This window comes from Diadema setosum, chromosome 7, assembly GCF_964275005.1.
Source record: "Diadema setosum chromosome 7, eeDiaSeto1, whole genome shotgun sequence".
Lineage (NCBI taxonomy): Eukaryota > Metazoa > Echinodermata > Echinoidea > Diadematoida > Diadematidae > Diadema > Diadema setosum.
Genome location: NC_092691.1, coordinates 25533967 through 25550772, shown reverse-complemented (window position 1 = coordinate 25550772; position 16806 = coordinate 25533967). Strand labels below are relative to the sequence as shown.

The window sequence follows — 16806 nt, the reverse complement described above, 5'->3', positions numbered from 1 at the left end:
TCTGTTCTCCTACCTATCAGGATTTGTCCTATACATTGTCTCAAAGAAACAATGAAAAAAAAGGAGCAAGCTTTTATGCAATTATTGCCAATATCATGTTTATCATTGTTGGTGCTATTATTGTGTTGATAATGAAAGTGATGCAAAATGATGATGATTAGGATCATGATGATTATTACCGATACTAGTATCACTGTTTTCATCATTACTATCATTCATATGATATACAAGTGTTATGATTATGATTATTATTAGGTAATTTTATCATCATTATTGCTGTTTGTCGTATCAGAAAAGTGTTTTGGTTTTGACCATAATTTTGGGTGATACCAGCCTTCCGAGGGGGCCAGGGCAGTGTAAGCAGATGTGGTAGGAATGAAGAAACATGTATCATCGCCCCTGACCAGCTTGTATCTCCAGCTGTGAGACGCTGGGCACAGTTTGTTGGCAAGGTGCTGTCCCCCCTGGCCATAGCGGTCAAGCGATCCTAACTGGATTATCGCCACCTGATGGAAGATTTCCTGGTCTAGAGCGTTATCGCCACCTTGCCTCCTGTCCCTCCCCTCTTTCTTTTGTTTCCCTGGAGATGTTTCTGAGACCGCAGGGAAGTCAAGGGTAGCAGTGATCATCATCGATGTAAACATGTAGGAGCAACATTGATCATCACCAATACATAGGAGCAGATGTGCTCTATAACTGTGCTGTGCATCCCAACTTAATCACTGTTGATATTGACACACTCTCCGTAAAAGTGACTTGATCTAAACAAATGGGGAGAAAAGTAAGAATCAGAGACCAGCTGCAGTTGAATTTACAGTTGTGTGCTTAAGTTGCTTAGGAAAACTTTGATAAGTAAATCCTTGAGCTGTCTAAATTTGAAATACAGGGAAAGTTCACTTATTGTAATGTTTTGCCCAAGTCTATTTCTGTTGATTCTGACTGCCTAGTATTTTGGATCCCACGGTACAGGAAATTTTTATACAATACTTGTCACCATGATCCCGCCAACTTCCTTTGGCATGCACCTTCATCAGTGTGTGATTTTGTGTGTTTAGTACAGGTGTATGCTTCAAGGCATATATGCTGCCCGCAATAGATGTTATCATGCATTCACCATACTATGTGTGTACACATGGGAAACGCAGTAATAGAGAATATGCTGCCAGGTTTTAGATTGGTCTATAAACAATAAATATCCAGCATTTCACACATCACCTCATAATACTAAGTTTGCTACACAATTCATTATGCAGGATGGAGTTTGTTTGAAAAGGAATGTTTAGAGATCTATACTGTGGATGTTCTTGATATTGCACTAGTATGTACTAGTAATTCAGAGAATCACTCTGAACCTGGTCAAATCATCACTGAAATGCCTGTGTGTATTAGGCACTCACACAAGTAGAACACTTGCAGCCCATGAAAAGTATGCATATTTTGTCTATGACATGACATACGAAGATATGTTGTACTTTGCAAACAATGATATCATTAAGTTTGAATGACTGGAATTTGATGGCATTTCATGCATGTTAAACAGACTCTGAAGAGAAGTGCTCACTTGACATGACTGTCATGTAAATCATAGAGCCACTCTCAGTGCTTAGACAAAGTTCCATCAGCTTGATTGCTTGTGTCAAAAGCAAACAGTCATTCTTATTTCTTTGTACTTCAATTACATTTCTCTCAGTGAAAATGCATGTAGTTTACAAGTGCCCATCTAGCTCTCTGAAACGTACAAGTAGTAAGGAGTACCATGCTGTTATTATGTCTGAAGACATGTTTGGGGAAACTTCACTTGACTTTTACACTTTCCTACGATCATGTGACATAAATCATTACCGATAGCTTTCTGTTTATTTCTCCAACCACAGCTTTTGCCCGGTGATCAATGTTAGAGATAAAGTAAAAAAATGTTATGGCAGAGCTATATTTGTAACATGGTATTGGTACCTATTTCATGGGTGGGCAGTGAAGCGACTAGTATACTTGGCTTGTAATCAGAGGATTCTACATACTGTTGTGTTCATGTAGCTGTTTGCATGATTCCCACTTGGCAACTATATCATGACATTGCATGTTCCACCAACCTGATGGTAGAGCTGCAGCTTTATGTTGTGACCTAAACAGAGGCATTTTCACTGGTTGATTGCGGGGAGATCAGGGCTCAACACTATTTTTTTTTTTTTTGTCTCCAATAGCCCATTTGTGCTAGTAAAATCTTTTCAAATTTGAAATTTTGATGGCCCTAAAAAGAAATCTGGTGGCCTGTTACAAACGGAAATGTGGTGGCCCAATATAAAAGGAAATATGAAAAATGTGAATTTTAGTTGCCAAATTGGGCTACCAAAAAATATAAGTTTGGTGGCCCGACATCAATTTTGAGTAGCCCCAGGCCATCGCTGATGTCAAGCCATGGATATGTTCACGAGATGAAAAGTAGGTGAGTTAAACCAGAGAAATCACTTGATAGAACGATATTCAAAAAACTTTGTTGAGGCAAAGACACTCATCACTCTTGATTTCCTAAGCCATTTTTTCTTTTTTATTATACCCTGAATATGAATCAAATTTTGTTAGATATATAAAGTAAGTATTAATCTCGCTCAAAAAAGAAAAGAAAAAAAATCTCAGGATTCCCCCCCCCCCCCCCCCCCCCCCCCCCGCTAGAAGATGTTTAGGAGTGACCAAACCAGGATGCTAGTAATGAATTCCCAGCGTGCTACTTACTACTAGCGTTATGGCTACTATGAATTCCCATAACTGTAGACAGAGTAAGGGAGCAATGAAGTTATCAAGACCGTAATATCAAAAGTTAATAATTATGTGAATGAAATTCTCTGCAGGGGCATCCAGTCCTGTGTACGTAATGGTTCCGGCATTTCGCTGATAAGAAGAAGATGTGTATGTGCATTTGTATATACCGGAATGTGTGTGTGATGGATTGGGCGTGGGCTGCGGGAACCAATTCATTTGGCTCGGACGGCCGCTCGGGAGAGAGAGTGTCTCCCCTCATTAGTGTGGGAAGAGAACTTCGGGAGAGAAGTCCGGGGAGTGCGGGCTGATTTCCCCTCAATTTGGACCATTTCTGGCAGGGTCTTGGCTCGTAGAAGGACTGAGCACTGCATTTCCCCCTTCCTTAATATGTGTGGACAAACATGGCATTAGGGCTATGGATTTCTGTTCATACATGATATATGTACTAGTAGATTATCTTTTTAAAAAAATTCATTTATAACCTATTGAGACGTAGTAGCCATATCTTCAAATCAGGTTTCTTAATCTCAGTAGGTTGTATGAAATGTGACTGCATGAAATTAAAATGCAGAGTAGATCATCTTGTTTCTTGTGATTCATCTGTATGGATTGCTACTGAATGCAAGCATTATGTTCCTATAGTTACAGTACGAGCATAACCTACGTGGTATAATTATGCTTTCCTATAAAGAGTGTATTCTGAATGGATGGATTATTTGGAGACCATTTTTTTTCTTTTTTTAATTCTGTTGTAGACTGTGCCAAGAGAACACCCTTTAATAGTTGGCAGTGTCATTGTGTATTGGATTATAACATTGTTTATAAGATTATAATGTGCCTTCTCTTATCTGGATGGATGGGCTATATTAAGACCAAAATGTCTATTTCTTTTTCGCTGAATTTAAAGATAGACAGAACAGCATCAAGTGTGCCAAGCAAGCGTTTGCTCACATTAGATAATTGATTTGCTCCATGTTTACTATGTAGGATAATAGGAGGTCGTCAAAGCACTTTTGAAGATTGGGGGTTGTAAAGTAAACAGAAAGATGGGAAAGCATGGAATTAGTTTAAATTTCATCTTTGTTGGACTGAATTAATTGTAATAGCAGAATCATTCTTATTCATGACTGAGAGGAGATATGGCCAGTAATACCCCTTTCATAAACTCAATAATGCGGATAATATCCGCAACATTTGGTCGTAAAATCGGAGAGGGGAAAGAATAATGCGCATTATTTCGACCCTTCTATTATCCGCATAATAGCAGCGTCGGGACGAGATTTTGAGTTTATGAACGCAAACCCAAATAATGCGGATAATTGCCGGGGTGCGGTCAAACGTCACCTGTCTTTCCCGCAGAAGGGGGGTGTGCAGTCACCATGACGATTATCCGCCTTTTTCACGACGGGCGCTCGTAAAAATAATGCGGATTATTTTCAGAGTTTGTGAACGCATTTTTTATTGAATTGTCCGCATTATTCTTATGCGGATAATAGGAGGATGAGTTTATGAAAGGGGTATAAGTTTGGTGGGTTCTTCATTTAAAAAAAAATCGTATCTTAGTAGCTCAGGAGGAGTTGGGTGTTTCCCCATACTATTTCAGGCCATTTTGGAGTCAATTACATACAATTCTGCATAGAACTAGTTGTTTGTTGACTGTCCTTGACAATAGTCATAGAGATTGATTTTATTATTGATACATGTTTAGTATTGCAAAACTATTCTTAGGGACCAAGTATATATGTAAGTTAATGTAGCTCACAGAAAGTTGATAAATAGATTTATATTTGCATGTGTAGGTATGTAGATCTTTAGATGTAAAGTTGTCTTGTTTGGACTGCATTGTGGAAGAAAAGGGGAAATAGCAAATATGGTAGAATGCATATCTGAAACCAATCAATGTGTACATGGATATATCCACATAATGTATAAATTTGGTCATGAATGAATACCCATAACATCAAACTCTGTGCAATGTGTGGCCTAATACAAATGCAGTCTAACATAGTAGGTATCTATAAAATGGTAGGTTAAAAAAATATAGGCCTATATATAAGTTATTATTGAAGAAGCACATAATAATCATTGAAGGTATTGCCTTCTATAAGTATACATAAAGCATGATGTCCTTGTAATTCTCTACCAGTCTTTCTTACTGTCTACTCAGTTCATGCAACATGGAGGTGTATAGTATGTTATAATGTGCATGCACATTTGTTTGTTGCTTCTTCTTTTTTCAATGGCCTTGCAAGAAAGGTCTTTACCTTCCCTATCTGTCACTACAACAAATATGGAGTGTACTGTTGCTGGGAACAGGCGTTCCATAACCCTGACCCAGCCATCCTTGTGTTTTGGGGTTAACGGTTTGTGTCATGATAGTGATATTTCTTCTGTTTCTTATCATCAATTTTTTTTTTCTTTTACCATAGTGGATGAGAAGTTTATACTAAACAGAAAAGTGTAGCACCAAGCCTTGTTTTTAGTTCATAGTGTATCAAGGTACACACAACACACAGCGTCATAGGACACCTGCGCTTGTTGCGTATCATATTAAAGAAGAGGAAATGGTGGGTGTGATTAATACTGTAGCTAGACAGGGAGATTGGTAGCTTGACACACTGGACCCCGCGTAATACATTGCGTACAGTTCTCAAAATTTGTCACTTCATTATAACCTGTATTGCACCTACAGACATTTGGAAAATGAAAGATCAAGTAGTATTAGGAGCGATATGAGCTTGGAAAGGAACAATTTTCACAACAATGCCAACATATTGGTGATTTCAAATCAATGAGTGTCGAAAGATCAGTGGAAATGGCAGTCTTAAGTTTGAGGAAAATTAAACAATCAGTTGCAGAGTACTATGAATTTTTAAAGTTTCTATTTGTTCCCAGTGCTGTCCTTTATGGATGGGAACTTTGCTATCAGTTTTAATGATGTTAGAATAGTAGAAGGATATTACACAGAAAAAAAAAATATTTTCAGAAATCGTACTTCTCCATGAAAAGTATGCATTCCCTATACCTGTTTTGAATACTGGTTAGCATTTAAAAGGCAAATGTTATTCTTCATGCCTGCTGTAGTGGCTGAAGTAGGTCAAGTACTCTTACTCAGTCCAAGAAAAATGAGTCTATATGAAATGTGGAGATCCTGAGATTACTTTTGTGCTTTTACATGGTGTTCCATTAATGGTGCCAAAAATGTGTCATCATTTTGCAGTAGATGATCAGAGCATCAAAATGGGGAATTTATCTCGAACATGTGGGTTGAGGGAATGCAAAGAAAAGAAAATATTGGTGGATTTTGAGGAAATTTGAAGGAGCCATTCAAAAGTTATGAATCTTTTGAGTTTTGGTTAAAATTTAAAATCATTCACCTTCAACACTGGATGGGAAATCTCTGACAATTTGTGATAATGTTCCAATGTACGGTGAAAAAATATGAAGAAAAAATGAAGAGAATTCCACAAAATTAAATTCTCTGTGGAAAGTATGCATTCACTTGACTTGTCTCAGACTTGTGCTAAGGGTAGAATAAGGTTTTTGTTTTGTTTTTGATTGTTTCTTGTTTTGCTCCCTAAATCAGGTAAAGCTGGATCTCAAAAGCTCTATCAGTATACAGTCCATATTTAGAACCCTGTGAGGTTCTCGGGTGACAGATGATAGGGATATGATGTCACAGATTTTGTGCGGTCTATACTTATTTTCGACTCATGTGTGCCTGGGAATTTTTTTGATAGCATAGCAGGGGCAGAATACCCTGTAAATAGTGTCGAGCTCACCGATCTCCCTTCAAACATGTAGCCAGGAATGCTATCTGGACCGACTGACTGATGCGAGTGTTTGGTTTTTCGAAATTGAGATGATATCAGCTGGGGTTGTCGATGGCCAGGGGTTATGCACCTCGCATTCGTCCCATTCTTGCAGCATTAGATCGTGGCAACCCGAGACGGGGTCTGGTCTGGAAGTTATCAGGATGGACAATCCCCATCTGGTTCATTGTGAAATACATATGACACATGACTTTACAAAGTCAGCTGTGTACCTATTTTGATCACATGGGTTGATGCGATATTCGATGCAAATTTGCTGTGTAACCTTTTCAATCTCTCAAAACCTTTGAAGTAAACACACATGTACAGTAAGATGTTTTTGATCATTATGTTGCTTAGGAAAATACTCAGAAGCTATCATATTGCATCAAAGCAAGCAACTAAAATGTTATTCCTTTCTCACAACCTTCCACCCACACAGAAACCCTGGAACAAATCAAACTGCCTCTAATGTGTTCCCAAAGTTTGTCATCTATGTTTGTTGTTTTGAAGAAGTGTATGATATTTCAGCAGCTTTGCAGTTTTGATTATTTAGTTAATTTGGTTGTGCTGAAAAATTCACATTCAGATTTTTGTTTTTTTTAATAGAACTTTGCAGTTTTGATTACTTGAGTAGATATGGCTTTGCTGCAGAATCTATGACTAGATGGATAGTCTAATAAACCATACCATCATTGCATCAAACAGTTTATGTTTTGACAGTTATATGGGCAGAATGCATCACATACAAATTATAATGCTGCATGCCTCAATTCTGTAGGTGATTTTAAGAAATCATTTGTAATTGGAAGTTTTCTATTGCAAGTTGTAATTTAACCTGAGGAAATGAAACAATAATATTTGTGAAAATGTGGGATCTCCCATGTGAAAATGGGGTGGGGCACAAGATATGCTTTGTAAATAGCACACGTCATGCTGAAACACAAGGTGGGCGTGTATTCAATGATACATTCAGCATGCATCATAATTGCATAGCACTCATCCGAATCCTTGGAACAATAATAATTGTACCGTACCTGCCATAGAGCACAATATACCAGTAATGTAAAGACTTGCCATGTGGTACAACCAAGGAGGTACTAGGCAAGCTTGCCTAGTACCTCCTTGGTACAACAGCGTGCATGCAGATTACATTGGGACCCCAGGCCACATACGTGATATGCACTTTGCATTGCACTGCAGACATGAGTGTATGGAAAAAGAAAAAAAAAAAACAAGAGAGTAAGAGCGAGATAAAAAGGGGAAAAATACAGGAAAATAAATGACTTGATAAAGCGAGAGTCGGAGAGAGAAGGGGGGGGGGTGAGGGGGAGAACAAGTGAGAGGTTGATATTTTTTATTTAATTATTCCAATCAAGGCAGAGAAGACAAGAAAGGATCCAGAAACACACACACACACACATACACACAAACACGTACGCTAGTAGAAAGAGAGAGAGGGGGGAGATTTGCCAATATATAGGATAATAGTGATGCAGTTTATTGGATTATTGTGAAAGACATTAGGTGGGACACAGACGAGAGGAAATCTCGCAGCTCTATTGGATCAATACGAGAGTTCAGTGTCTATAGAGTGGTCGGGTGTGGATCTGCCGGTAGTGCGGTAATGCGTGTGTGCACAGTGTTGTGTTTGAACGTGAAACCAGATTCTCCTGAGCGTTCAGAGCTAGTGGAAAGTCATTCATGTGAGCTGTGCCGGAGAGAGAAGGGGCGGTATAAGGAAGAGGAGTAGTCTTATGTGCTGAGGAAGGGGGGAAAGAAAAGAAAGGCATTTGGTAGTGCTCCCCCCCCCTTTTTCTTTAAGGGGTGCTGAGGCCAAAGTGGATGCAATCGGTGAGGTGCAGTGATGCGCTTTTATTAAATGATGCTAGTGCGGGAGGAGGCCATGCAAGATGGGTGTAAGTGTGTGGCGTGCCGGCATAATTTCCCGCAAGAATTCGCTCATGTGAGTAAACTGCTTATTATTCGGTCGTGATGCTGTAGACATGCATATCGTGCCATATTGTGTAGCGTATGATGGTATTTCTACTGTACCATTGTGTGCATTGCTACATGTATCAAATGTATATCCATACAATATGTTTCGTAATGGAAACATGGCCTCTCGCATTTTGTGCGGCTTCAAACGCCGTATAAGTCCCTGTATGGTTTCAAGTTATACTCTCTGCAGTTTATGTATACTTTTGTCTGGAATCAGTGGAAGTGATACAGAGTATAGTCCCTACATATTGTTTGTATTTGTTTATAATATGGATACCTATGTATGTGTATCAGTATTTCGGCCCATATTCTGAAGCACAATCAATATCAAGTTGTATATCAAAGTCATTTTAACTGTTTAAAAAAATACTCTATCTTGAACTCCACAATGATGCAGTCAGCTGAGAAAAAAATTGGCTGTTATTGCACTTTTTTCTGTGATTTTGATACCCCTTTGCCAAGGAAGTAAAACATTACCCTTGTTCATACCTCATGCAGAATGCATCTATATTTAGTAAAGACAAAATGAGTTACCTTGTGTCTATCTATGCTGCCCAACCTCCATGATTTTTCAGGAGGCTACCCCAAAAAATTAACTATTTTTTTTTACACCCTGATAAAATGAAAAGTCTATCAAAGACTCACTGCTTTAAAAGAAACATTAGCACCTACATTACCAGATACATTTTCAATGTATGTAACTCACAAATACCTCTGGGATAGGATTGGTACAATTTCAGGAATATATGTGTTTTGCTGTGTCACGCAAATGTATTGTGATGACATCTCAAGCATAATCTCAATTTGAGAATAGAATGGAAAGGGCATCTTGCAGTCAGACATTATACCAGGTGGTACCCAATCAAGAGGATATCACCAACCTGCATTGCATGGAATATTCCTAGAAAGATTGCTGCAGCACATGCTTAGAAATAGCACATTGTGTTTTGATTGTTATTTTAATTGGTATCATATCAAGTATTGAGTTGTAGGTTCAACCTTCTCTCCAATGTATCGATGTTGTACTCAAAGGAGAGAAAAAAACCCATATATATATATATATATATATATATATATATATATATATATATATATATATGATTATTAAGTTGTTCTCAGGAACTGTTGGGTGATCTACCATGTTTTCTGAGTTGGGAAAATGCAGCATTACAGGATTTTGTCTTTATTATCTACTCTGTCTTTTATACGAGATGAAATGAGAGAAAAAGAGAGGGTGAGAGGGTGAGAGGTAAGAAAAAGAAAGTGTGAGAGATGAAGACAGAGGGAGATGTTGAACAAGAAGGAAAGATAAAAAAGCAACAACAGATTGTGAGATATAGAAAATTGGAAAGAGATATATACTGCGTAATGGTAGTGCCCAATATACCCGAGTGTTGTCATAAATATATTAATTACAGTCTTCTCATAGGCTGTATACATACAGAGAGTTATTTACAAAGTAATACATTGGTGATTACTAGAGGTTATGGCCCAATGGTAAACAATAGGGGACTGTCTGGTTGATTAGGTTATATGGATTTTTCACAAGTGCCAAGGATGCAGTCCAAATTCATGCATGAATGGTCACGATATTTTGTCTGCAGACAATTGCCATGGTACGAGATTTGTAAAGGCAGATGGATAAATTGATATTGTGTGTGCCACCTCTCGCTGTAGATTTGAATGAGTGGAGAAAAAGGAGCATCAATTCGTATAACAGCTAGGACTGTTTTGGCAGGGAAATGAACCACAGGAAAATATATACCATTGCAATTATTAAACTGATTTTAGTATGACTGATATTCTCCACAGATGAGTTTTTCGTAATATTTCTTAAGAACCAGTATATAAATATTCTAAAGAATCTCTCTATTTTATCAGTGCTCTTGAAAACAAGTGACCAAATTCAAAATGTTGTAGTTATGTTGTAAACTTTTGCTAGATTTGATACAACTTATCAGCAACATTACAGTTCATAAGGCATCAAACATTTTGAGGCAAAGGGTAATGTTAAAAGTAAGCTATTGACTGTGAATGACCATTTATAGAATACTAATAAAGCATATCTAGGTAAATGAAGGTGTATGTTTTGGGGTTTTTTGAACAACTTTGCAAGGAAAACAAAAGGAAGGAAGTAGGGTTATGACAATAACAAGATGTGAATATTTTTGTGCTCAAGTACTGCTCATTTCTCTCTCCTTGAAGTGAAAGTATAAAGAGAAAAATAAAGAGTCATAAATGTATTTTTAAGAGCTTTTTGGAACTAATAATATTTTCACATTCGCTAATATACCAAATGTATATGTAGTGAGTAACTAAAACTGGTTTGGGATGTGTTCATAGCGAGGAGGATATGATAACCAGGCTGTGGCATATGGTATGATGTGTTCACACACACTCAACACACACACATAAATGTACACACACCAACACAACTGGATACTTCTCAATGGAATTATGTGTCATGTCAGTGACCTGCGGGTGCAACAGCAATACACACATGCTCCCCTCATTCATAAGATGAAGTTCATGGCAGGCCTACCGGATGACTCTGTCTGTTTGCACTGCGTCACTTTTAAGGCGTGAACACACCATTCCCACACTGAACCAAGGCTGTGGTGCTGTGATGAGGCTGTAGTGGTAATGCCCTTTGAATGAAGGGGGGTGTGAAAGAGGAGAGTTCAAACACATGAGTAAGGACAGTGTTTACTTGGCCACACTAACTGCTCACACACACACACACACACACACACACTCAAAGGGTCTTCTCTCTGGTCAGTGACTTCTTGAAACGAGGACAATAAAAAAAAAAAATCTGAGTCAGCGTGGATATCAGGATAGTTTGGTTGCCACCTTTTAGAGTGGCTTCTCTGTTTGATGATTACTGGTAGCTCTGTTGGGGGATAAGACAAAGATACTCTCAAGCACAGTGAATGCATGTTTGTACACCATTACTGCCCTAACAGTTTTACGTTGATTTTCATTTACACAGTGCAGATAATGCAGTGGCATTGATGTGGAAACATTCTCTCTTTTTCTGAGACTAGTCAGTTGCTCAGCCATAAAATTTAAGTTTCCTTGTTTAAAAGACACATGTGTTTAAAATCAGTGCTCTTTGCTCTCTTTGGAAGAGAGAGAGAAAAAAAAAATGCATATGTCTGCAGTGAACTGGGTCATGCTTAAAAACAAAGCACTTGGCTAATGTGGAGAGCGTGCTGTTTTGGAAGTGTCCAGTTTCTTATTCTTTAACTTCCTGTATGATGTGGAGACACAGATAAGTTTCGATATGCTCATTTTCACTCAGTGAAACAGAAGAGGTAGGTGTAGATGTCGTGTGTATTGTGCACATTCATGACTGTGTAATATGAATACATACTGTATATATGTGTGTGTATATATATATATATATATATATATATATATATATATATATACCAGTAGATAATATTTGTGTATACATATATATGAATATATGATACATATTTTGATGTATGCATTGTAAGTCATGTATCTTTTTTTTTTGGATGACATTTGGATGACCTCACATGAACCAAGTTAGCTCTTTAATATGCCATATTATACATCACTACTCACACAGATCATACAGTTTGCTCTTGACTCAGCTGAAACTGGTAGTTTAAGTGCATATTGTGTTGATGAAGTATAAAGGGAGGTGGGAGAAAGTTTGAGTAGAAGGTGCAAAATGTACCGATATTAAAGTGGCAGGTTCTCCTTGACACCCTGTCTGACCAGCTTGATGCAGCAGTGATGTCAAGTTTAATGTTTAATGTGTGATTCCACTTGGACCAACAGGTGCAGACCACCGATAGCGGCATGGCGGAAGGGGTTGGGGTGGATGACACCGTCTATGCTGTGAGGGTTCACCCGGGCACTGTGGACCCCGATCGGCACTACGTGGTCATCGACGCCACCAAGCAGACCAGCACCGCCGACCTGCTGGACATCCTGTGCAGAAAGCTGACACTGAGTCGGCCAGAGGAGTACTACCTGGCCGAGGTTTGCCAGGATTCCGGCCAGAGCTGCAAGGAGCGCCGACTGGACCCTGCAGAGTACCCCGTCAAAGTGCAATTACTCTGGCCCAAGGTTTTTGTGGGTCAGGAGCAGGACGCGGCCACCTTCCAGACGAACTATCGCTTCTTTCTGCGCGGGGTGAACGAGACGCCGGGCTCCGTGCCCGACATGTCCGACATGCAGAGCATCGACTCCTTTGTCAGCGGGTACTTCCCGCAGCCCTCGGCATCGGGGGACTGCCATGACCTATGCAAACTGCCGGACCTGAACGAGACCACCCTCCTGGACAATCTCTCGGCGCGGTTCCGCAAGGGGAAGATCTACACGTACGTCGGCTCAATCCTCATAGCTGTAAACCCGTTCAAATTCTTTCCCATCTACAACCCAAAGTATGTCAACTTGTATCAGAACCACAGATTCGGGGAACTGCCCCCTCACATATTTGCGATTGCGGACGCTGCTTTCCATACAATGCTTCAGGAGAAACAGAACCAGTGCATTGTGATATCAGGAGAGAGTGGGTCAGGAAAGACGGAGAGTACTACGTTATTAATCCACCACCTGACTGCACTGAGCCAGAAAGGAGCGGCCAGTGGGGTGGAACAGACTCTTCTTGGGGCTGGCCCAGTGCTTGAGGTAGGGAAGTTTTGTGCATGTTCCTTTATCTGCTAATCCACGGAGTGTTCGTATTGTGTTCATGATTATAATGCAATATCCAGAATATGCAGTTGTACTTCTGATAGTCATCCAGTAGACCTATGTTACAAAATCACCTTAAAGCATTCATGTGACTGGGTATTGTTACAGGTGTCTGTCTGCTCTGGACTCAAATAGACTTACAGAGCTTTCGAAAATTAACACAAATTTGCTGCATACCACTTATATTAAAGGTCCAGTTTACCTTTGGGAGCAGTGATTTCAAAAATGTTCAAGATATCACATTTGATGCATATGTGTAGGTCTGCTGTATCATAAAACATCCTACCATATGAAATATTTGCAATGAAACCTAAAATATAAGGAGATATCAGGGGTTTTCTTCATAAACCATAACTGTATACGGTTTAGTCTGGAAACATCTTTATTATAACTATTGTTCACATTTTGTGTATTAAACAACACTTAACATCGATTATACGGATTCAAATTTTGACAGTGGTCGTTTCTATCCCTAACTCACATTTTAGAACTATTTTAAAGCACTAATGCTGGGTTTTTGTTTCATCTGCAAATGGTAAATTATGTGGATAGAGATTTCTAGCCTGAAACTAAAGAGTGAGAACCATTATTGTTCTGTTTTTCACTTTAAGAGGGGGGATGAGTGGCGCTTTCATCTAATACAGTATTTATGTCAATAGCATGAAGATTTGGTCTGAGGACTCTTCTTTAAAGGAATAATGATTTGTAGCCAAGCAGACACCAGCTGGTTGTGATGATGGTAGGCCCTAATTGACCCTTCGAGGACCCCCATCCAAAAATTGCATAGAGATTGCACACATTAATGATGTTGATGGTGATAGGAGAGTTAATCTCCGTGCATTGATACACCCAATATCTCACTTTGTTTTCACAATCTTTAAGCCAGACAGTAATGATACTTGTGTTTTCAAGTACAACATGTCTGCATGCATAAGTAGGAACTGTAGACAATGATTAGAAAAATAATAACCAGTGTGGACAAGAATTTTGAAGTTGAACTTGCGAAATGTTAGGTAAACGGTATATTAACCTGTTGAGGACGAGTCCCGTGCATACTCCTGCAGGGGTCTATGGGAAATGCGTGTTGTAGCAAAATTAGCCCGTCCTCATCAATGGGCTAAAGAAGTACTCGGTAACATAGATAATTTGCTTTAAAAGAAATTGTGTTTGTATCCTGTGTATAAGCTAAGTTTCATATTACAATTGACACATTTGATACCAGCTTGATTTTCCTGTCAATACATGTAGACATACACTGTACATTGTAAAAGCTGATACGAAAAATATGGTCATGTTACTGCCTGTAATGAGAGATATAATCTAGTAGGAAGCAAATAAACTGCAAAATTTGCAGAATTTTAGTCTATATTTATACAGCCTGAGTTTTTCTTCTTCTTTTTTTTTCAATTATGTACTAAAAGCAGTTCCATTCTCTTTCGCTTGTTGTCAAAACTGTCAGTTTGTGTCGGTGAAAGCATTAGATGTTCTATTTTGGGGGCAGTTTTTAATGTTTTGTTTGGCCAGTTGCAGCATAGAGTATTAGATGTATTATATTCCCAAACCCAGGGCACAGTTTAGCAGCTAAAATCAATCATCTGAAAGAATCCATTAATAGATGCTCTAGGGTTAGGTCAGTCGAAGCAGAAAGCTTTTTCCAACTATTTTTGGTGCGTGAATTGGTCGGAAAGTCATGTAAGAATGGAGCTGCTGTCGTCATATGTGCGAACTATTTTGAGGCAAGTCCCAAATTCACTTAAAGTCTCCAAGGCCAAATCGTGGGACAAAACAGCCTTGGTGATAAAGAAAAGTGGCCGAGAATGGCTAGGGATTCTTTTTTCCCTCTTTGTTTTTCTTTGGGTGCATATTGGAGCCTTTCATATTCCTTCACTGTGGAGACTGTGATCATTTTCAATATCAGTTATAAAAATGAAAGGGGAATATGATAAGATCATCTGTTGAATTGATAATGTAATGTAGTACCTTCTCTTTATTCTTTTCACCCAAGACATCAGTTGATGACATCTTTTCTTTAGCTGGAAGTTTTTAGAAGACACAATTTTTGCTAGAGGAGATGATGGCATGACATCACAAAGGTAGTTTGAATCAAAGCCATGGTTTAAATTTAGTCTATGAACTCTTAAAAACAAACTGTGCAAAATAGGCACACCTTTCACATGTGCATGTCAGCACACATTCAGTATTGGATGCCTGTCTGCGTACTTCAATCTACAGTGTATTACAGGCATTTATGCAGACAATTTGCATAATCCATTCTGACTATATTCAAACGACCTTTATGAATGCTGCCTAGTGACTTCTAGTTGAATTAATAGCTAATTAAACAACCATGTTTGCACCATATAATGTATAATTCATGATGATGAATTAACATTTGTACATCAGAAATCATTTACAAAAGATGACATACATGTACCACTGCATATTTTAGTATAGAATTAGGCCTAGTCATGTGCAAGGCATAACACTGGACAATCTTGATACAAAATGCATTATGTGATTTTGAATTCTCCTATTTAGCATTTACTGTATAACAATAATTTGCTCTTGGTCAGGCCTTTACACTATGTGCAAATTACTGTATATGCCATATATTTCGCGAGTCTAAATTTTCGCGAATCAGGTCTTCCCGACAATTTCACAAGTGGTTAAATTTGCGATTGTGGAGTCCTGTACTGAACGTAGAAATATTATACGCGTAAGTCACATTCATATCGGCATTAGAGTCAATATTTTCGCGTGTTTGTGATTTCGCAAATTGCAGCTGACTTGCAAAATTCACAAAAATAAAAACCTTGTGAAATATTCGGCGTATACAGTAATGAAGTGATCTTAACGCACCCAGGCGCAATACACGGAGGTCCAGTGGGTCACACTTTCGGTGCTGACTTGTGCATTTCTGGTAATGTTTAAAGCACAGGCAAAGCATTAATGCAGTAATCACATTTAAATTTTCCCTTTTTATCATGACTAAAATGTCACTTCACAATAGAAACACAATTTCAGAGTTAAAACTTGATATTTCTTTTCTCAACATTAAACAATTGCTGAGAAAATCTACAAAACTACCTGGTAATTTGGAGATAGAGATAGTGCTCCATGTATTTCATGTACGATCATATAGAGCTTGTGCTGTGCAACAGCACAGTGTTGTTGACACATTGTTACAGAAATTAAATGGCGCCGGCGCTGTTAAAGGTTTTACAGTTATATGCGATTGAGAAAATTATGTAGCTAATGAAGGGTATCACAAATGAAGAGTATCATTAATGAATATTGTAACCACAAAATACCCCTTCTAGGATCAAGATTACAATCTGTCAATCAGCTATAATTAGTTATAATGTGATTATGTTCCAATCTAATGCAGGCATTTGGGAATGCAAAAACTGTCGTGAACAACAACAGCAGTCGCTTTGGCAAATTCATCCAAATCAACTACAGAGAAAATGGCACAGTTCATGGGTAAGTTCTGTTTCCTTCTTAA

At 38.5% G+C, this 16806-nt stretch overlaps 1 protein-coding gene across 1 annotated transcript in view; it reads left to right on the top strand.

Annotated features, from left to right (window-relative positions):
- Nucleotides 1–12404: 12404 nt before the first annotated feature.
- LOC140230478 (unconventional myosin-IXb-like) overlaps nucleotides 12405–16806 on the top strand; it is a 77879-nt gene continuing 73477 nt past the window's right edge. The window contains exons 1-2 of the mRNA XM_072310631.1: nucleotides 12405–13238; nucleotides 16690–16784. Of these exons, the coding sequence (XP_072166732.1) occupies nucleotides 12405–13238; nucleotides 16690–16784 (929 nt within the window). The remainder of the gene's footprint in view (nucleotides 13239–16689; nucleotides 16785–16806) is intronic.